This window comes from Anomaloglossus baeobatrachus, chromosome 8 (assembly GCF_048569485.1).
Source record: "Anomaloglossus baeobatrachus isolate aAnoBae1 chromosome 8, aAnoBae1.hap1, whole genome shotgun sequence".
NCBI classification, from domain to species: Eukaryota; Metazoa; Chordata; class Amphibia; order Anura; family Aromobatidae; genus Anomaloglossus; species Anomaloglossus baeobatrachus.
The window spans coordinates 234,338,253-234,359,669 of record NC_134360.1 but is presented as its reverse complement, the minus strand read 5'-3'; the positions used below and the strand labels follow the sequence as shown (position 1 = coordinate 234,359,669).

At 52.1% G+C, this 21,417-nt stretch overlaps 1 protein-coding gene across 14 annotated transcripts in view; it reads right to left on the bottom strand.

Annotated features, from left to right (window-relative positions):
• DOCK7 (dedicator of cytokinesis 7) overlaps window positions 1-21,417 on the bottom strand; it is a 177,487-nt gene that overhangs the window by 75,428 nt on the left and 80,642 nt on the right. For all 14 annotated transcript variants that reach the window (XM_075320362.1, XM_075320363.1, XM_075320365.1 and 11 more), the window contains exons 17-22: window positions 14,130-14,268; window positions 13,939-14,040; window positions 11,457-11,543; window positions 8,256-8,487; window positions 7,935-8,099; window positions 728-897 (exon numbers count right to left, since the gene is read on the bottom strand). In XM_075320362.1, coding sequence (XP_075176477.1) covers window positions 728-897; window positions 7,935-8,099; window positions 8,256-8,487; window positions 11,457-11,543; window positions 13,939-14,040; window positions 14,130-14,268 — 895 coding nt within the window. The remainder of the gene's footprint in view (window positions 1-727; window positions 898-7,934; window positions 8,100-8,255; window positions 8,488-11,456; window positions 11,544-13,938; window positions 14,041-14,129; window positions 14,269-21,417) is intronic.

The following is a 21,417-nucleotide window of genomic DNA, read 5'->3' as shown; positions in this document are numbered from 1 at the left end:
TCAGGCAGTTCCATAGACAAGGAATAGAGCAGAGACCGAGCATGCACACCTCTGACCCATTCCCGACTTGTCCTCTTGGCTCCAGAGGCCTGATCTCGGGGTCGTTGACCCCCAATGATCAGCAAGTTCTCTCTTATCCATAACTTGATTGTTTTTGGGGGGGAAACCAAAGTGTGAATGAGCCCCTCGCTCTGGTCTTATCTTGGATGGTCTGATATTTATTAACCCTTTGAAACTGATGGAAGAAATTGTAATATGCAAACATGAGAGAGTGGAAAAGAAGAGAAATCCAGTTCATACTGCAACCTCCGGGCTAAATTTCATCTACCGCTACAACCCTTTCACTGAGGTCAAGGGTGTCGGACCTCGGCCATTGTGAAACTGCAGGTTTCTACAGACTTTTCAACTATTGCTTACATGTGAAATACAGGACAGAGTTACATAAGGGGCTCACGTCTGCCCATAACTCCCATATAAATGAATGGGGAGAGCCGCAGACACCTCTCCATTCATTCCCTGCCTGGGGGAACAGGACGGGGGGGAAGGAGCATGTTTTTGAAGAGGACCCTCACCTTATCCATCCATCTTAAATACTACATTTTTAATTTATTTAAATCCAAAATTTTGCACTAACGTCCTAATTTTTTTTTTTTGCCTTATTTGCTGGTTTTCGGTCACCCCTGATCCTATAAAAAAAAAAAAGCCTCAGACTGTGGCCTCATGTTACCTTGCTACCGATTATAGACCTGACTTCGTCGTCCGGTGACGTGGGGGTCCCGGAGATATCGGGGTTGCTGTTGCTTAGGCTTCTGGAGCGGTTCAAGTTAAGACTTGCCGGTCTGTTGGCAGTCCGGGCCATTGTGGCATAGTGCATTGATCCTCCGAGACCTCCGGGCCCTGAGGGAAAAAAAGAGAATTTTGCTTACTTACCATAAATTCTTTTTCTTATGGTTCCGTATTGGGAGACCCAGACCATGGGTGTTTAGCTTCTGCCTCCGGAGGACACACAAAGTACTACACTCAAAAGTGTAGCTCCTCCCTCTGAGCTTATACACCCCCTGGTAGCCAGTCCTAGCCAGTTTAGTGCAAAAGCTGAAGGAGAATAGCCACCCACAAGTAGAACCGAGTAAGAACCGGAACAACCGGAGACTCTGTCCACGACAACAGCCGGTGATAACACACGGAACAAGAAACTGCCAACAGGCAACAGGGAGGGAGCTGGGTCTCCCAATACGGAACTATAAGAAAAAGAATTTACGGTAAGTAACAAAATTCTCTTTTTCTTTATCGTTCCTTTGGGAGACCCAGACCATGGGACGTTCCAAAGCTGTCCCTGGGTGGGAATAAACAGAAAAAACTAAGAAGTAGGCAGAGCCTAATTTCACAAGTGGGCGACAGCCGCCTGAAGGATGCATCTGCCCAAGCTCGCATCTGCCGAAGCATGAGCATGCACTTGGTAGAGCTTCGAAAAGGTATGCAGGCTAGTCCAAGTGGCAGCCTGACAGACTTGTTGAGCCGTAGCCTGGTGCCTAAAAGCCCAAGAGGCACCGACAGCTCTGGTCGAGTGTGCTTTGATCCCCGGCGGGGGACACCTGAGTACTCTGGTAGGCGTCCGAAATGGTCGATCTAATCCAACGGGCCAAGGTCGGCTTAGAAGCAGAGAGACCCTTGCGCCGACCTGTGGTTAGCACAAAAAGAGAGGTGCACCGCCTAAGCGCAGCGGTGCGAGACACATAGATCCGGAGCGCCCGCACCAGATCCAGAGTATGCAGCGCTTTCTCAAAGCGATGAACAGGGGCCGGACAGAAGGAAGGCAAGGAAATATCCTGGTTAAGGTGGAAGGGAGAGACCACCTTAGGAAGAAAGTCCGGGGTCGGACGGAGAACTACCTTGTCTTGGTGAAAAACCAAAAAAGGTGACTCTGAGGAGAGCGCAGCCAACTCAGAGACTCTCCTGAGAGAAGTTATGGCAACTAGAAAGGCCACCTTTTGAGAAACACTATACAAAGAAACCTCCCTAAGGGGCTCGAAAGGGGGTTTCTGCAATACCGGGAGGACCAAGTTAAGGTCCCAGGGATCCAAGGGCCGCCGATAAGGCGGAATGATGCGAGACGCACCTTGCATGAAGGTGCGGACCTGAGCCAGCCGGGCGAGACGCCGCTGGAACAGCACTGATAGAGCCGAGACTTGTCCCTTGAGAGAGTTGAGGGACAGTCCTAGCTGCAGACCGGACTGTAGAAAGGACAGAAGGGTCGGCAACGAGAATGGCCAAGGAGAATGGCCGGAAGAGCGACACCAGGACAGGAAAATTTTCCAAGTCCTGTGATAGATCTTGACGGAGGAAGACTTACGGGCCCGAGTCATAGTGGAGATGACTTCAGGAGGAATACCAGAAGCCGTCAAAATCCAGGACTCAAGAGCCACGCCGTCAATTTGAGTGCCGCAGAATTCGGGCGGAAAAACGGACCTTGCGAGAGCAGGTCTGGACGGTCCGGAAGATGCCACGGCATCTCCACGGACAGTTGGAGCAGGTCCGGTTACCAAGCTCGCCTGGGCCAGTCCGGTGCAATGAGGATGACTCGACGGCCCTCCATTCTGATCTTGCGCAGGACTCTGGGCAAGAGAGCTAGAGGGGGAAACACGTAGGACAGACGAAACTGGGACCAGTCTTGAACCAGAGCGTCCGCGGCGAAGGCCTGAGGATCGTGGGAGCGAGCCACGTAAACCGGAACCTTGTTGTTGTGACGGGATGCCATTAGGTCCACTTCCAGAGTGCCCCACTTGCGGCAGATTGACTGAAACACTGCCGGGTGCAGGGACCACTCGCCACCGTCCACGGATTGACGGCTGAGATAATCTGCCTCCCAGTTTTCTACGCCAGGGATGTGGACTGCGGATATGGTGGACTTGGAGTCCTCCGCCCATTGAAGAATGCGTTGGACCTCCAACATTGCCAGGCGGCTGCGTTTCCCGCCTTGGTGATTGATGTAGGCAACCGCTGTCGCGTTGTCTGACTGGACTCGAATGTGCCTGCCCGCCAACAGGTGGTGAAAGGCTAGGAGAGCTAGAAGCACAGCTCTGGTTTTCAGCACATTGATTGAAAGGGCTGACTCGGACGGAGTCCAAGTGCCCTGCGCTCTGTGGTGGAGACATACCGCTCCCCAGCCGGATAGACTGGCATCCGTGGTGAGAATCACCCAGGACTGAGTCAGGAAGGAGCGCCCTTGGGACAGGGAGAGGGGCCGAAGCCACCACTGAAGAGAGCTCCTGGTCCATGGCGACAGAGCCACTAACCTCTGTAAGGAGGAAGGCCGCTTGTCCCAACAGCGGAGAATGTCCAGCTGCAGAGGACGCAGATGGAACTGGGCAAAGGGAACCGCCTCCATGGAGGCCACCATTTGACCCAGCACCTGCATCAGACGCCTGAGGGTATAACGGCGGGGCCTCAGGAGAGAGCGCACCGCCAACCGGAGTGACAGCTGTTTGTCTAAGGGCAACTTCACAAGTGCCGGCAAAGTCTCGAACTGCATCCCTAGGTACGTGAGACTCTGGGTCGGAGTCAGAGTGGATTTGGGAAGATTGACAATCCACCCGAATTGGGCTAGAGTGGCGAGAGTGAGCGAAACACTCCGCTGACAGTCTGCGCTGGATGTACCCTTGACCAGAAGGTCGTCCAGATAAGAAGCACTGCTAACCCCTGGAGGTGCAGGACCGCAATCACTGGCGCCATGACCTTGGTGAATACCCGAGGGGCCGTGGCTAACCCGAAGGGGAGAGCAACGAATTGGAAATGATCCTCTCCTATCGCAAAACGTAACCAACGCTGATGTGACACTGCGATTGGCACATGTAGATAGGCATCTCTGATGTCGATGGACGCCAGGAACTCCCCTTGGGTCATAGAGGCAATGACTGATCGCAGAGACTCCATGCGAAAATGCCGCACCCGGACATGCTTGTTGAGAAGCTTGAGATCCAGGATGGGCCGGAAGGTACCGTCCTTTTTTGGAACTAGGAAGAGATTTGAGTAAAAACCTCTGAACCGTTCCTGAGCGGGAACTGGGACAATCACTCCGTTTGCCTGCAAGGACGCCACGGCCTGCGAGAAGGCGGCGGCCTTGGAGCAGGGGGGAGTTGAGAGAAAAAATCTGTTTGGAGGGCTGGAAGAGAATTCTATCCTGTAGCCGTGAGATATGATGTCTCTCACCCACTGATCGGAGATTTGCTTTATCCAAGCGTCGCCAAAGTGGGAGAGCCTGCCACCGACTAAGGACGTGGCTGGAGCGGGCCGAGAGTCATGAGGAAGCTGCCTTAGTGGCAGTACCTCCTGCGGTCTTCTGCGGACGCGCTTTTGGGCGCCAGTTGGATTTCTGATCCTTGGCTGAGTTAGCGGACGAGGCGGAAGGCTTAGAAGATGACCAGTTGGAGGAACGAAAGGAACAAAACCTCGATTGATTCCTACCCTGGGCGGGTTTCCTGGTCTTGGTTTGTGGCATGGAAGTACTCTTCCCGCCAGTAGCTTCTTTAATGATTTCATTCAGCTGTTCACCAAACAGCCGTGAACCAGCAAAAGGGAGCCCAGCAAGGTACTTCTTAGAAGAAGAATCTGCCTTCCACTCTCGAAGCCACAAAATCCTGCGGATAACAAGAGAATTAGCTGAAGCCACCACAGTGCGGTGAGAAGCCTCTAGCATGGCAGACATGGCACAGGATGAAAAAGCTGAAGCCTGAGCAGTTAAGGTAACCATCTCAGGCATAGATTCCTTGGTGAGGGAATGCATCTCCTCCAGAGAAGCAGAGATGGCTTTGAGAGCCCACACTGCTGCAAAAGTCGGGGAAAACGCGGCCCCCGCAGCTTCATACACAGATTTGGCCAGAAGGTCAATCTGACGGTCAGTGGAATCCTTAAGTGAGGTGCCGTCAGCCACCGACAACGGTCCGGGCTGAGAGCCTAGACACTGTAGGGTCTACCTTTGGGGAGTGAGACCACTCCTTGACCACCTCAAGTGGAAATGGAAACCGGTCATCAGAACCACGCTTTGGAAAGCGTTTGTCAGGGCAGGCCCTGGGTTTGGTCACAGCGGTCTGAAAACTGGAGTGGTTAAAGAACACACTCTTCACTCTCTTAGGCGAGGTAAACTGGTGCTTTTCTGCCAGAGAGGGCTGCTCCTCTGACACTGGCGGATTGAGGTCCAGTACAGAATTAATGGAAGCAATCAAATCACTAACATCTGAGTCACCCTCAGAGAAATCGATGGGATACATAGCCTCCGAGCCCCCAGTGAGGGCATCCTCCTCATCTTGAGAGTCAGCTCTTGAGACAGAGCCGTGGGATGGGGAGGGGGAGGAAACCCTGCGCCTTCTCTTAGAAGGACGGGGTCTGGGATCAGATGATGAATCCTCCGTGAGCTCCGATGGATGGAGGTCAGAGGATAGGAGTCCTCTGTCAAGAGTATTAGAGGCACCCTGTGAGGGGGGCTGATGCATATTCATCAAAGTCCTGGACAAAAGCCCCATGGACTCAGCAAATGACTGGGATATGGACCTAGAAAAGGACTCTACCCAGGCCGGGGGTTCAGTCACAGGTGCAGCAGCAGCAGCCTGAGAGACCACTGGGGGTGAGACTCCAGGCTGTGGCACCGCCAAGTTAGAGCAGACATCACAATGTGGATAGGTGCTCGGCTCAGGCAGCAGGAGCTTACATGCAGTGCATGCAGAATCAAGCTTTGGAGCCTTGCTCCTTGTGTGAGACATGCTGCTGGAGTGGGGGCTTTGCAGAGAATGAACCCCAGGGAGAATATACAGAGGTCCACAACTGGAGACCGGCTGTGGCTTACCAGACCGCTGAGCGCAGTGTTGTGTGCCCTCCAGATCCCGAAGCCCGGTCCCCCAGTCGCAGCACCTCAGCAGAGATGCAGAATGCAGGATGTCCCAGAGCAGAGTGAACTCTGCCTGAGAAGAGGGCGTTCCTATAAAAGAGTGGGAACTGGAGGGCTATAGAGACCTGCAGGGAAGGAGGGACGCCCCAGAAGTGGGGAGTGTCCCTCCCCTGTGTAGAACGGCCGCCGGGAGGAGCCGAACCTGTCCCTCTGCATGAGTGACATGCGAGGGCAGGAAAATGAAACTAGGCCTCCGGCGAAGCCGGGGCCTAAATTTAAGCGGCGAGGCCGACAAGCAGGCACCATCGGCGCGGTTCTCAGGCAAAAGCTAGAGAACCCGCCGGAAAAGTTAAAACAATCACATACAGCATACTCTCCCCTTACAATAAAGAACCGGGACCCCCAACATAAACGTCTCAGGTACTTAGCTGCTGATACGCGGGGCCATGTCCCTGGGGATGAGTGCTCCGGTCCAACAGAATCCTCAAGGGGCTGTGGATGGAGACCGGACTCCTGCCAGGCATGGAGACCGTGCTGGTTCCCACTTCAAGCCAGAGCCCAGAAGGGATGGTGAAGGAGCGCGGCATGTAAGGCTGCAGCCTTGTAAATCAACCTTAACAACACCGCCGACACAGTGGGGTGAGAAGGGACATGCCGGGAGTCCAGACATGGACCCGCTTTTCTTCAAACTCTTTCCAAAAGACAAACAAATCAGATGAGAATGCATGTGTGGATGTATGCCTCCTGACACAAAGCAATAAACTGGCTAGGACTGGCTACCAGGGGGTGTATAAGCTCAGAGGGAGGAGCTACACTTTTAAGTGTAGTTCTTTGTGTGTCCTCCGGAGGCAGAAGCTAAACACCCATGGTCTGGGTCTCCCAAAGGAACGATAAAGAAATTAACAATCTCACTTTGCAGGTTATAGCATCCGCACTTCATTAAAATTTTCCATAACAGAAATGTATAATCAGCAGGTAATATAGAAAAAGGTGGCCAATCCTCTCCACTGAAACTAGGAGAGGCACTGCAGAAGTATCTGATTTCAGAACAGCACTCCTACAGGAGAAGAGAAGGACTGCAACTCGTGGCTAAACTGAATGGATAGACATTGATGTCCTACTGAAATGGCAAACGTCCCCACATGCAGAGTAAACCGCTATAAGTTTCTGATTGTAGGGGATACCACTGTTGGGACTCCCAACAATCCTGAAAATGGGGGGACCAGATATGTGTGATTGGAGCAGCAGCGCACGTTTGACCCAGGGACCCTCGTTGTTGTGGGTACAAGCAGTCTGAGCCCCTCCAATTGCAGATGGGAGGAACAATTCAGGGGGCTCTGCTTTATCGGCCTGGTCAGTAGACTATGGGTGCTACATGGGAAAATTGCTTACCAACCGGGATCCCCGGTGTGCCTCCTGATTTGCTGGGCTGGTGCACCATCATTGATGCTGCAATGAGGATGTCACACAAACCCGGTTAATCAAGAGCCACAACGGGAAAAACGGAAGGGAAGAGATTTCTCCATTCAGTGCCCAGAGACTATTGACCTGACCTCTCTACTTCCAACCAACAACTTTGGCATTTGGGACAACCCCTTGAATAATAGCAGAATGCAGCTCAACTTCCTTAAAGGGATTGTCCACTACTTTTACATTAATAGCCTATTAGGCTAGGTCATCAATGTCTGGTCTGACACCCGGCATCCCAGCTGATCAGCTGTTCTTGGTCCCGGAGGCGGCAGCAGACAGCTGTAGATGCTAAATGCCACACCTTCTGATAGCAGCCGCGGCCGGGTACTGCACATTCACCTCTTATTGATTAGAATGGATAGAATTAGGACAGGCCATCAATGTAAAAGTAGTGGACAACCCCTTTTAAGCAAATTACCCAAGTACAAAAAAATTTGGTATAAAAAATGGCTGCAAATTTGTAAAAATCGGTCCCTTGGGGTTTACTACTCCTCTCTCTGCCTCCCCTCTAACTACATCTATAGAGGCACACAAGTCTGCGTAGGAGCTGTGTGTACAAACCGGGGAAGAAAATGGATGACTTTACCTGGAGACGGTGAATTGGGATCGGCGTTCGGAAGCCTGAAGACATAGTGGATGTAGGAGGCCAGGAGATTGTTCCTTCCATGTTGGTCCTGATTTCCCTCCAGGTTTTTATGGAGTCTGTTCGTGATGGACGCAATCGCTTCAAATGACGCTTGACCTAAGTTAACTAACGACAATGGATTTTTGTTTTTATGGCTCCTTTGATTGAGAGGAGAGAAAGTCTCCATCCATTAATGGTGTAAAGTCTTCATCCCCCCGTCCATGGCGCACATAAAATGCTATGGCTATGCTCCTCCATTATTCTTTATCTCGCTGCACTTACCGATCTGACCGGCGATGACCGGCGGCCGTACGACCAGAAGGATCAGTTTGTCGAGCAGGAGGTGGAGGAAGTGCACGACGGGCTCCAGCTGGGCCGAGTTCAGGGCCAGGATGCTGCTCTTCAGCTCACTCTCCAGGTTATTCTCCATGATCCTCATATCCCCAATACGGACGGGGAAGAGGTGCTCATCCAGGGCGTGAACCAAAGCGAAAAACTTGTCGAGGGACGAATCCTACAAAGCAAGAAAATAAAAAACGGACATGTCATACATGTATACATCTATAGAGAATAAATGTTCTTAAGTCAGTGTGGGGGTAAATAAATAATATTTGCCTGAGCAACTGAACCCCTAAAGTAAGGACTAATTAAAAAGTAACTTTTATTGTTTCTAATCAATAAATTTATAAAGGATGTACAAATCATGTAAGATAAAATCACTGAGTGCTGCCATATAAAGTCTCCCTTATTAAAAATAATCAGTTTACCTTCCCAACATGTTTCACCAAACCGGCTTCATCAGGGGAATGAGCCTTATTCCCCTGATGAAGCCGAAGTGGTGAAACATGTCAGGGTGGGAAAATGATTACTTCTAATAGCTAAGGCTGATTGTGTCTGTGAATACTCCTAATACAAGCAGTCGTTATTTATATAGGCAGTAGGTATGCATTTAGGTATAACCTTGTATACCTTTAGGACAGCCTACCTATTTGTCAAGATCGATATATATATATATATATATATTCATGGGGAGACTTTATATCATTGCACTCAGTGGTTTTGTGCCGCCCCTGCAGCAGTCGAACTGCTCGGATCTGGGGTTACTGTGGCTTGAGGGTCTCCGGACCCAGGGGCTTGCGGCCACTCGAATGTAAAGGGGGTACGTACAGGGGATAAATGTTCGTGACACCACCTGCGGGTTGTGGTAAGGGGAGTACCGCTGCTGCCGATGGGAGTACCGGGGCAGATGGTGTCAGTCTCTACGCAGGTAGGGAAGCCCCCGGATAGTGGGGATTTGGTGATCGGGTGGCTTGGCCTTGGGAAGCAGGGTGCAGGGGTCAGATTACTCACTGCGGTAGTCTTGGTTCTGGATTAGTTGGAATAAGCAGACACTCACTAAGATGGTAAACCCAAGTCTCTAGGTACCGCAGTCTTTGCGAGGGAGCCCGTCCAGGTCCCGCTCCCACCGGCATCACTTGGTAAGTCAGGACCCCTGCCTCTGTGCACAAATTGAGTGACGGTTGTGGTCCATCGGCTTGAAGCTTTCGGGGCCCCGCTACCCGTGTCTATGGCAGCTGTGCTCTTGATGGCTGGCACTTGGGATTTTAGTGGGTTGTGTGCTTTGGAGAACCTATCCCCCGCGTTGTGCTGATGCCTTCAATCTCTGAGCTCTTGGGGAAAGTTCATAAAGATACTATCCTCCACAGGTTAATTATCAAGGCACCTGAAGCTCCTCCCTGATCTAGGGTGCTGAACCCAGCCGTGCTCGGTACCGGTAAGGTAATTGGGCTTTCTGGTGCCGACAGTACTCCTAGACTGCGTCCAGTGTTCCTGATACCGGTCTCCGACTCCTGTGGTCCCGGACCACCGTCTGCGACCCAATCTGTCGCCTCCCTTGGAGCTCCAACTCCCCTGCTCCTCACTCTTTGAGGGCTAACACTCTACTCCTGGTCTCCCCTCCCACCAGTCTGCCTGACCCCTAGGTGGGCGGCCGTGCTCCAACTTGACCAACCCACTGGTGTGTCTGTACAGGTCATGGTGTGAGGGTGTGGTTGGGATTTGTAGTGCGGATGTCAGTGACACCGTTGTTGGGAACCTGGAACCATGGGGGGTAGGCCCTGCACCCTGGTTGAGGGTTGCAGTACCCTGTGGCACCCTGATATATTCAGGGGCGCCACACTTTTATCTTATAGGAGTTGTTCACACTTTATATATTAATTAGAAACAATAAAAATAACTTTTTAATTAGTCTTTAGTTTATTGGTTTGGTTGCTTAGGCAAATCGTATTTATTTCATCGCCATAGAAGGGCTCGTTTTTAGCAGGACAAGTTCTAAAGGACACCGGTCACATTACAATAAAATGTACTGAAGATGGGAAAGAAAAAGAAGAATTCCAAGTGGGATAAAACAGTGAAAAATAAAATTCTGCTATTCTTTTTATGGGTTGCAATTTTACAACCACAAACATGATTTGGAAACGTTTCTCCAGGTCAGTACAATTTTCCCAATAACAAATTTGTATAGTTTGTTATGGAATTTTTTTTTTTTTTAAATGAAATATGTTTTGCAGTACACACCAAAACCTGCACGCAATGCCTTCTGTGGTTGTCGTGTAGAAAAAAAAAAATGCATTTTTTTCCATTTCAATGTGGTATATTCACATTGGGATGAAAAGAATCCGAATGCGGATCTTGTTGCAAATTTGCATTGCAAAGTGTTAAATCTGAGGTGGAAAAGTCCCAAAGGACTGAGATTCCTGTGTAAATCTGGTAAATCTGCCTGGAAACGTCACAGGAGGCAGCTGCATACAATATAAGAGCAGATTGGAGACATGTGGACCCCGCTCCACAGAACTGGGCACAACTTTTTACCATCTCTTAGGCTACTTTCACACCTCCGGTTTTTGCTCTGCGGCACAATACGGCGCTCTGCAGAAAAACCGCAACCGTATTTTTTTGCCGCCGGTTGCGGTTTTTTTTTTTGCATAGACTTACATTAGTGCCGTATTGTGCCGCATGGGCTTGCGTTCGGTCCGTTTTTTACCGCATGCGGCAGATTTAGCCGATGCCGCGGCCGGATGGAACGTTGCCTGCAACGTTTTTTGCTCCGGCAAAAAAAAAACGCATTGCGCCGCATCCGGCCGCTGCGGCGCATTTTTCAATGCATGCCTATGGACGCTGGATGCGGTGCGATGCGGAAAAAACGCATCCGGCCGCCGCATGCGGTTTCTTCCACTGCGCATGCTCAGTAGAGTGCCGCAACCGGAAAAAAACGGACGGGCCGCATGTAAAAACTTATGCAAAGGATGCGGTGTTTTCGCCGCATCCGTTGCATAGGTTTCACAACCGGATTGAGCCGCACTGCTCAAACCGGATGTGTGAAAGTAGCCTTATTTGTTTTTTTTTCTGAAATATAAAGATTGCAAAAAAATTAAATACATTTTTTTTTTAAAAGTGGCTGTGCAAAAAACAGATCCAACTCACCTGAGTGTGAACTGAAGACACTGAGACGACCTCCACATTGAACACCCCTTTATGATTGTCCACCCACTTCATTCCAGGCAACGGGACCTATGGAAATGTGAAAGTGGTGAAATTACGCAGGGGCAAAATCTCAGGCGGAGCTGGGCAAACTGTCAGGTGGAGACGGGCAAAATCTCAGGCGGAGCTGGGCAAACTGTCAGGTGGAGACGGGCAAAATCTCAGGCGGAGCTGGGCAAAATCACAGCGGGAGATGGACAAAATCTCAGCGGGAGATGGACAAAATCTCAGCGGGAGATGGACAAAATCTCAGCGGGAGATGGACAAAATCTCAGCGGGAGATGGACAAAATCTCAGCGGGAGATGGACAAAATCTCAGCGGGAGATGGACAAAATCTCAGCGGGAGATGGACAAAATCTCAGCGGGAGATGGACAAAATCTCAGCGGGAGATGGACAAAATCTCAGCGGGAGATGGACAAAATCTCAGCGGGAGATGGACAAAATCTCAGCGGGAGATGGACAAAATCTCAGCGGGAGATGGACAAAATCTCAGCGGGAGATGGACAAAATCTCAGCGGGAGATGGACAAAATCTCAGCGGGAGATGGACAAAATCTCAGCGGGAGATGGACAAAATCTCAGGCGGAGCTGGGCAAAATGTCAGGTGGAGCTGGGCAAAATCACAGCAGGAGATGGACAAAATCTCAGCGGGAGCTGCGCGATACATTTCTGGCTCTCACTGTCACTGCCACTGCCACTAGTGAGAGCTTCGGAGGTCACCGCACGCCGCTGCTACCGGCCATGCATCATACTGATTCACCAGAGAGCATCCCATTGTCCTGCTTTGTGTCCAAGCCTCTGATAGGATCCAGTATTAACCCCTTCACCCCGGGCAATTTTTTTTTTTTGTTTTTTGCTCCCCTTCTTCTGAGAGCCGTAACTTTTCTATTTTTCCGTCAATCTTGCCATATAAGAACTTTTTTTTTGCGGAACGAGCTGTACTTTTAAATGACACCATGGGCTTTACCATATAGTGTACTGGAAAACAGCAAAAAAATTTCACAAAATCAAAATAGTTTTTGGGATATTTAATTCACCATGTTCACTATATGAAAAAACTGATGTGTCAATGTGATGTCTCAGATCGGTATGACTTCTTAGACACCAAACATGTATATTTTTACTTTTATCTAAGGGGTTAAAAAAATTCACAAGTTTGTTCAAAAAAGTGGCACACTTTTAGCGCCGTTTTCTGAAACCCTTAGCGTTCTCATTTTTCGGGATCTATGGCTCAAATCGCTGCTTATCTTTGTATCTCGAGCTGACGATTTTAATGGTACCATTTTTGCGCAGATGCTATGTTTTGATCGCCTCTTATTGCATTTTGCGCAAAATTTGTGGCAACCAAAAAATGTGATTTTGTTGTTTGGAATTTTTTTCCCGCTGAACCATTTACCGATCAGATTAATTGATTTTACATTTTGATAGATCGGGCATTTCTGAACGCGGCGATATCAAATATGTGCATATTTTTAATTTTTTTTAACCCTTTAATTTTCAATGGGCCAAATGGGGGGGTCATTTGAACTTTTAGGTTTTTTTTTATTTTTTTTACTTTTTATTTTACTAGGTCCCCTAGGGCAGAGGTTCCCAACTCCAGTCCTCAAGGCACACCAACAGTGCATGTTTTCAGGATTTCCTTAGTATTGCACAGGTGATAATTTAATCACCTGCAAAGGTGCTGAATCCAACACCCATGCAATGCTAAAGAAATCCTGAAAACATGCACTGTTGGTGGGCCTTGAAGACTGGAGTTGGGAACCTCTGCCCTAGGGGACTCTAACTTTCAGCAGTCTGATCGCTCTTCTATTTCTCCAGATCACAGCTACACAGCTGAGATCTGGAGAAAAGCTGCTTTACTCTCACACACTGCCCTCTGCTGGCAGTGAGAGAAAGTGACTCATGATAGCTACAGGAGTCATCACATCCCTCTGTGCTACCATGGCAACCACTGGAAGTAACGTGATCAAGTCACGTGACTTCCGATGGGGGTGGGTAAGTTATCCTTATGGCGGTGCGTATTTACATCTCACTGTCAGATTTTGGCAGCGAGATGTAAGGGGTTAATAGGCGCGGGTGGAACGCAATTCCACTCGCGCCTGGCAGTTACACATGTCAGCTGTTGAAATCAGCTGAGATGTGTGCGGATTGCCAAGGACTGGCCACGGCAGGCGGCGGGGGATTAACCTCACACAATCCATGACGTTACCCAGTACGTCATGTGTTGTGAAGAGGTTAAAATGACATCCGGCTTCCCTACCGGTCATGGAGACAGAGGAGCTGCAGGAGGACACGCAGTCTCCTTGCACATCGCCACAGACCGCACGGACCACAGTCAGTCCGTGCTGCAATTTAGAAGCAAAATTTGCTCAGAGTAGTATTTGAGGAAAACCATTATTTTGCACACAGACACGTTTTACTGACCTCAGGGGAAAGCACCGAATAAGCCTGTGGCGGTTTCTCTAAGGACACGGGAAGACAGAACTGTCCAGTTTTCAAGCGGCCGTTCTGCAGCATCGGAATCCACTGAAGGTAAAAAAAGAGAAGATGACGGATGTTACAATGTGTCCATGCGACTACGCGTCTCGATACAATGTAACATAAATGGGTCGTACTGTGTAGCCGACCGGCGTCTCCAGGGGGGTGTTCTGCTTCTGCTGGCAGCTGACGTGGTAGAAAGTGAACAGCAAGTGGTGATGATCAGTCAGCGTGGCCGGCAACCGAACCTTGATTTCTTCATGGAAATCTGGAGACCTGAATGGAGTTTAATTCAGAAAAAAAGATGGAAAATAATTAAAATTTAAAAGTAAAAAAAAAAATAAAATAATAGAGACAGTAAATGTGCAAATAAAGCAGCGCATGGCAGCGCTGTGATAGTCTCCCTGAGTGGACTTTTCTGCTGTATGAAATATGGCAGCACGGATCGCCAGAAGTGCTGCGGCTAATCGTGGTCCGGGCTGAGCGTGCAAAATGTCTCCCAAGCGCTGACCTGGCTGTAATGCTCCTTTCCATTATTCCAAGCATCACAAAGTTAAAGGAGCACTGTTATTTTGTAAACTGATGGCACATCACCAGGAAGAGATCACTGGAGGTAAAAACTACCACGATCCCTTGGATGCAAAGATCAGAAGAGGTCCCAGAGATCAGCTGCCCAGTGCCCCAGAGGTCAGCGCCCCAGAGGTCAGCTCCCCAGTGCCCCAGAGGTCAGCTCTCCAGTGCCCCAGAGGTCAGCTCCTCAGGGGTCAGCTCCCCAGAGGTCAGCTCCCCAGAGGTCAGCTCCCCAGAGGTCAGCTCCCCAGAGGCCAGCTCCCCAGAGGCCAGCTCCCCAGAGGCCAGCTCCCCAGAGGCCAGCTCCCCAGAGGCCAGCTCCCCAGAGGCCAGCTCCCCAGAGGCCAGCTCCCCAGAGGCCAGCTCCCCAGTGCCCCAGAGGTCAGCTCCCCAGAGGCCAGCTCCCCAGTGCCCCAGAGGTCAGCTCCCCAGAGGCCAGCTCCCCAGTGCCCCAGAGGCCAGCTCCCCAGAGGTCAGTTCCCCAGTGGTCAGCTCCCCAGTGCCCCAGAGGTCAGCTCCCCAGTGCCCCAGAGGTCAGCTCCCCAGTGCCCCAGGGGTCAGCTCCCCAGTGCCCCAGAGGTCAGTTCCCAGTGCCCCAGAGGTCAGTTCCCATTGCCCCAGAGGTCAGCTCCCCAGAGGTCAGCTCCCCAGAGGTCAGCTCCCCAGAGGTCAGCTCCCCAGTGGTCAGCTCCCCAGTGCCCCAGAGGTCAGCTCCCCAGTGCCCCAGAGGTCAGCTCCCCAGTGCCCCAGAGGTCAGCTCCCCAGTGCCCCAGAGGTCAGCTCCCCAGTGCCCCAGAGGTCAGCTCCCCAGTGCCCCAGAGGTCAGCTTCCCAGTGCCCCAGGGGTCAGCTCCCCAGTGCCCCAGGGGTCAGCTCCCCAGTGCCCCAGAGGTCAGTTCCCAGTGCCCCAGAGGTCAGCTCCCCAGAGGTCAGCTCCCCAGTGCCCCAGAGGTCAGCTTCCCAGTGCCCCAGGGGTCAGCTCCCCAGTGCCCCAGAGGTCAGTTCCCATTGCCCCAGAGGTCAGCTCCCCAGAGGTCAGCTCCCCAGAGGTCAGCTCCCCAGTGGTCAGCTCCCCAGTGCCCCAGAGGTCAGCTCCCCAGTGCCCCAGAGGTCAGCTCCCCAGTGCCCCAGAGGTCAGCTCCCCAGTGCCCCAGAGGTCAGCTCCCCAGTGCCCCAGGGGTCAGCTCCCCAGAGGTCAGTTCCCAGTGCCCCAGAGGTCAGCTCCCCAGTGCCCCAGAGGTCAGCTCCCCAGTGCCCCAGAGGTCAGCTCCCCAGTGCCCCAGAGGTCAGCTCCCCAGTGCCCCAGAGGTCAGCTCCCCAGTGCCCCAGAGGTCAGCTCCCCAGTGCCCCAGAGGTCAGTTCCCAAGTGCCCCAGGGGTCAGCTCCCAAGTGCCCCAGGGGTCAGCTCCCAAGTGCCCCAGGGGTCAGCTCCCCAGTGGTCAGCTCCCCAGAGGTCATTTCCCAGTGCCCCAGAGGTCATTGCCCCAGAGGTCAGCTTCCCAGTGCCCCAGAGGTCATCTCCCCAGAGGTCAGCTCCCCAGAGGTCAGCTCCCCAGAGCCCCACTGAAAATACAGGTATGGAATAGAGAAAACCCTTTAAATCCGCATAATGAACACATAGGCTGCGTAGCGCGAGCTCCATCACAGCGCACAGCACAGCCTGCAGGCGGCCCGTACTCAGCATCTTTACCACAGCGGTACTGCCAAGAATAGGAATGCAAAAAAAAAAAAAAAAGTGTAATGCATTTATCGAAAAAGTGTCTAGTGGAGTTGGAAATACCTGACAGCGCCATGAATAAATGAGGCATGGTTTTAGGAAAGGGGGCAAAGACCCTTTTCCAAACTAATAAAAAAGAAGGGAATTTTGTTTACTTACCGTAAATTCCTTTTCTTCTAGCTCCTATTGGGAGACCCAGACAATTGGGTGTATAGCTTCTGCCTCCGGAGGCCACACAAAGTATTACACTTTAAAAAGTGTAACCCCTCCCCTCTGCTATACACCCTCCCGTGCATCACGGGCTCCTCAGTTTTGGTGCAAAAGCAGGAAGGAGGAAACTTATAAATTGGCCTAAGGTAAATTCAATCCGAAGGATGTTCGGAGAACTGAAACCATGGACCAAAAGAACAATTGAACATGAACAACATGTGTACACAAAAGAACAACAGCCCGAAGGGAACAGGGGCGGGTGCTGGGTCTCCCAATAGGAGCTAGAAGAAAAGGAATTTACGGTAAGTAAACAAAATTCCCTTCTTCTTTGTCGCTCCATTGGGAGACCCAGACAATTGGGATGTCCAAAAGCAATCCCTGGGTGGGTAAAAGAATACCTCGATAAAAGAGCCGAAAAACGGCCCCCTCTTACAGGTGGGCAACTGCCGCCTGAAGGACTCGCCTACCTAGGCTGGCATCTGCCGAATCATCGGCCTGCACCTGATAGTGTTTCGTGAAAGTGTGCAGACTCGACCAGGTAGCCGCCTGACACACCTGCCGAGCCGTAGTCTGGTGTCGCAATGCTCAGGACACAGACGGCTCTGGTAGAATGGGCCTTCAGTCCTGCAGGAATCGGAAGCCCAAAAGAACGGTATGCTTCAAGAATCGGTTCCTTGATTCACCGAGCCAAGGTTGACTTGAAAACCTGAAATCCCTTACTCTGTTCCGCGATAAGGACAAGAGCGCATCAGACCGGCGCAGGGGCGCCGTGCGAGAAATGTAGAGCCGGAGTGCTCTCACCAGATCTAATAAATGCAAATCCTTTTCACATTGGTGAACTGGATGCGGACCCAAAGAGGGTAAGACGAAACGGGGATACCTTAGGGAGAAAGGCCGGGACCGGACGTAGAACCACCCTATCCTGGTGAAACACCAGGAAGGAGGCTTTGCATGACAGCTCTGCCAGCTGAGATACTCTTCTGAGTGATGTGACTGCCACTAGGAAGGCCACCCTTTGCGAAAGAAAATGGGCAAGGCAAACGGCCAGGGAGTAAAACCCTGATCAGAGCACCAGGATAAGAAGCTCCTCCAAGTCCTGTGAGAGATCTTGGCGGACGTTGGTTTCCTGGCCTGTCTCATGGTGGCAATGACATCTGGAGATATCCCTGATGACGCTAGGAGCCACCACACAGTGAGGATTAGAGCCGTAGAATTCCGAAGGAAATATGGCCCTTGAGGCAGCAAGTCAGGTCGGTCAGGGAGTGCCCACGGTTGACCCACCGTGAGGTGCCACAGATCCGGGTACCACGATCACCTCGGCCAGTCTGGAGCAACGAGGATGGCGCGGCGACAGTCTGACCTGATCTTGCGTAACACTCTGGGCAGTAGTGCCAGAGGAGGAAATACATAAGGCAGTCGAAACTGCGACCAGTCGTGAACTAGCGCGTCTGCCGCCAGAGCTCTGTGATCCTTGGACCGAGCCATGAATGCCGGGACTTTGTTGTAGTGCTGAGACGCCATTAGATCGACGTCCGGCGTTCCCCAACGGCAACAGATCTCTAGAAACACGTGCGGGTGAAGACCATTCCCCTGTGTCCATGTCCTGGCGACTGAGAAAAATCTGCTTCCCAGTTTTCTACGCCCGTGATGTGAACTGCGGAGAAGTTGGAGGCTGTGGCTTCCGCCCACAGCCGCATCTGCCGAACTGCTCGGAAGGCTTGACGACTGCGTGTGCCGCCCTGGTGGTTGATGTACGCAACCGCCTTGGCGTTGTCCGACTGAATTCGGATCTGCCTGCCGTCCAGCTACCGCTGGAACACCTTTAGGGCTAAATCCACTGCCCTTATCCCCAGAACATTTAACCGAGGGGAGGACTCTGTCGGAGTCCAGGTTCCCTGAGCCGAGTGGTGGAGGAAGACCGCTCCCCACCCTGACAGACTCGCGTCCGTCGTGACCCCAGCCCCGGCTGGGGGCCGGAAGGATTTTTCCTTCGCCCAGGAAGTGGAAAGAAGACACCACTGAAGAGAGGTTTTGCTGCAAGGGAAAGAGAGACGGTCTTGTCTAGGGACGTCGACCTCCTGTCCCATTTGCGGTGTCCGAAAGAATCGGACGCAGACGAAACTGCGCAAGGGAACTGCCTCCCTTGCTGTCACCATCTTCCTGGGACAGTGCATGAGGCGCCTCAAGGGGTGACTGGGCCCGAAGGAGAGATTGCACCCCTGTCTGTAGTGAACGCTGACTATGCAGCGGAAGCTTCACTATCGCTGAGAGAGTATAAAACTCCATCCCGAGATAAGTCAGTGATTGGGTCGGTGTCAGCTTTGACCCTGGAATTTTGATGATCTACCCGAACCCCTGGAGAGTCTCCAGAGCAATGGTCAGGTTGTGTTGACATGCCACCCAGGAGGGTGTCTTGACTAGAGGATCGCGTAGGTAAGTGATCACCGAGTGGCCCTGTAGGACCGCCACCACTGCTGCCATGACCTTGGTGAAGACCCGTGGGGCTGTCGCCAGGCCGAATGGCAGTGCCACTAACTGAAGGTGTTCATCCCTGATGGCGAAACGCAGAAAGCGTTGAAGCTCGGGTGCGATCGGCACATGGAGATAAGCATCCTTGATGTCAATTGATGGTAGGAAGTCTCCTTGTGACATCGAGGCTTCAGAGTGTTCGGCTCACTCGGGGGGCGGAGATGTTCTGAAGAAACGAGTCGGAGGGCGAGAGCAGAGCTGTATCTTGTAACCGTGAGACAGAATGTCTCTCACCCATCGGTCTTGGACTGCGGCAAGGACGAGACTGTCTAGCAACTTCATCCAATTGCTCGCCAAACAAACGGTCGCCATAAAATGGCAAACCGGTTAAGAACTTCTTGGAAGCAGAGCCTGCCTTCCATTCACGTAGCCACATGGCCCTGCAGACTGCCACTGAATTGGTGGATGCTACCGCTGTACGGCTCGCAGAGTCCAGGAACGGCGTTCATGGCGTAGAACGAAAAAACCTACGCCTGAGAAGTGAAGGACACAACCTGCGTGGCAGAGTTATGTGCAACCGCAATAATCTCAGCCGGAGAAGCTGAGATAGCTTGGAGTGCCCTCACGGCTGCGAAGGCTGGAGCAAAAGATGCGACTATGGCTTCATAGATGGATTTCATCATAAGCGTTATTTGCCTGTCAGTGGCATTCGTGAGAGATGGACATCTGCCCCTAATACTACGGATCTAGCCGCCAGCCTAGAGACCGGAGGATCCACCCTGTGACACTGAGCCCAACCGTTAAGCACGTCAGGGGGAAAAGGGTAACGCGTGTCAATAAGGCGCTTAGTAAGCGCTTGTCCGTCAAGTTCTGTGCTACTGGACGGCCCCTCTGGAGTTAGAGTGATCGAAACACGCACTCCTGATGAAGTCGGGGAAGGTTCCCAGCGGGCCCGCTTAGCCTATCATAGGCCGCGGTCCGTGACGGAGTTCTCACCGTGGGAACTGGGTGTTACCCCAGGATGTTGTACCGACTCAGAGGGACCCGGGAGCGATGAACTCACAGCTCCCTGGCCCTGTGGTATCGGTCTGGACTGCAAGGCTTCCAGTATCTTAGCAGACCCCCTGTCCATAGACAGAGTCCTGTGATGTGAAAGCTATTCAGAGATTTGCTGATTTCATCATGCAAACTCTGTCGCTGTCATCTGTGCAGTGCCCGTAATATAGCCGCACAAGAGGTACCGGTTGTAAAATAAGCCAGTGCCTTGGCACCCTTACTCTTTAAGAGCAGACAACAGCATGCCGTCCGCAGAGTAATCAGTGAGGGTATACAGCCAAAAACAAATAATGCTGCCGAACAGTGAGATCATATACCATATAAATAAACATATATATATATATATATATATATATATATATATATATATATATATATATATATATCGTCCAGTCGGCCGTCCCGTCGTTACCCCTGACTGGCAGGCCCGAGAACGGGAGTATATGGCACTAGTCCGTAAGAGCCAGGGACTAAATTTAAAAACGCGGCCGGCAGACATGGCGCGGTCGGCGCGGTAGTCCCAGTCTCACAAACCAGTCAGCAACCGCTGCGGCGTTTGTAACACAGATGCTGCATGCACTGTCCCTCAGGGGACACAGAGTACGTTATGATGCAGGGCTCTGTCTGCGGGAATCTGGTGGCCTATAGTGATCAGTGAGGGGGGGCGGAGGACAGCGAGGTGTGCTCCAGCCCTCACTGTCGGCAACATACCGACCATCCCGCCCTTCTACCTGACTGGCAGGCTCAGGGGCGGGAGTTTAACACACTAGGCCGCAAAAGCCGGGAACTAAAGTAAAAACCGCGGCCGGCGAACAGGCACGGTCGGCGCGGTAGTCCCGGACAAAAAATCCACACCGCAGTCGCAGCTGCGTCTGAGGCCAAGGTGCTTCATGCACAGAGTACCTGTAGATGCAGGGCCATGTCCCTGACGATACTCCGTCTCCTGTCCGGCAGATTCCCCCAGGGGCTGCGGATGTGGCTTGTGGCCACCAGATTCTCTGCCCCGGGTCTCCCTCAGCTGCAGCCAGAAGTTGCTGAAAACATGGCTGACGGCGTTCTCTGAGGAGGAGGAGGGAGGCGTGGGCGTAGTCACAAAAAGTGCGGGAATCTGGTGCCCCAGCGTGGGTAGTGAGGGGGGGCGGAGGACAGCTCAGTGTACTCCAGCCCTCACTGTCGGCGTCATACCGACCGTCCCGCCCTTTTCCCTGACTGGCAGGCCTGGGGGCGGGAGAATCCCATACTAGGCCGCAAAAGCCGGGGACTAAAGTTAAAATCGCGGCCGGCCGGCAGTGCACGGTCGGCGCGGTAGTCCCGGACCCATACGCACGCCGCAGTCGCTGCAGCGTCTGGGCTTAAGGTGCTTTATGCGCCGTCCCAACGGGGACACAGAGCACCTTGCCCTAG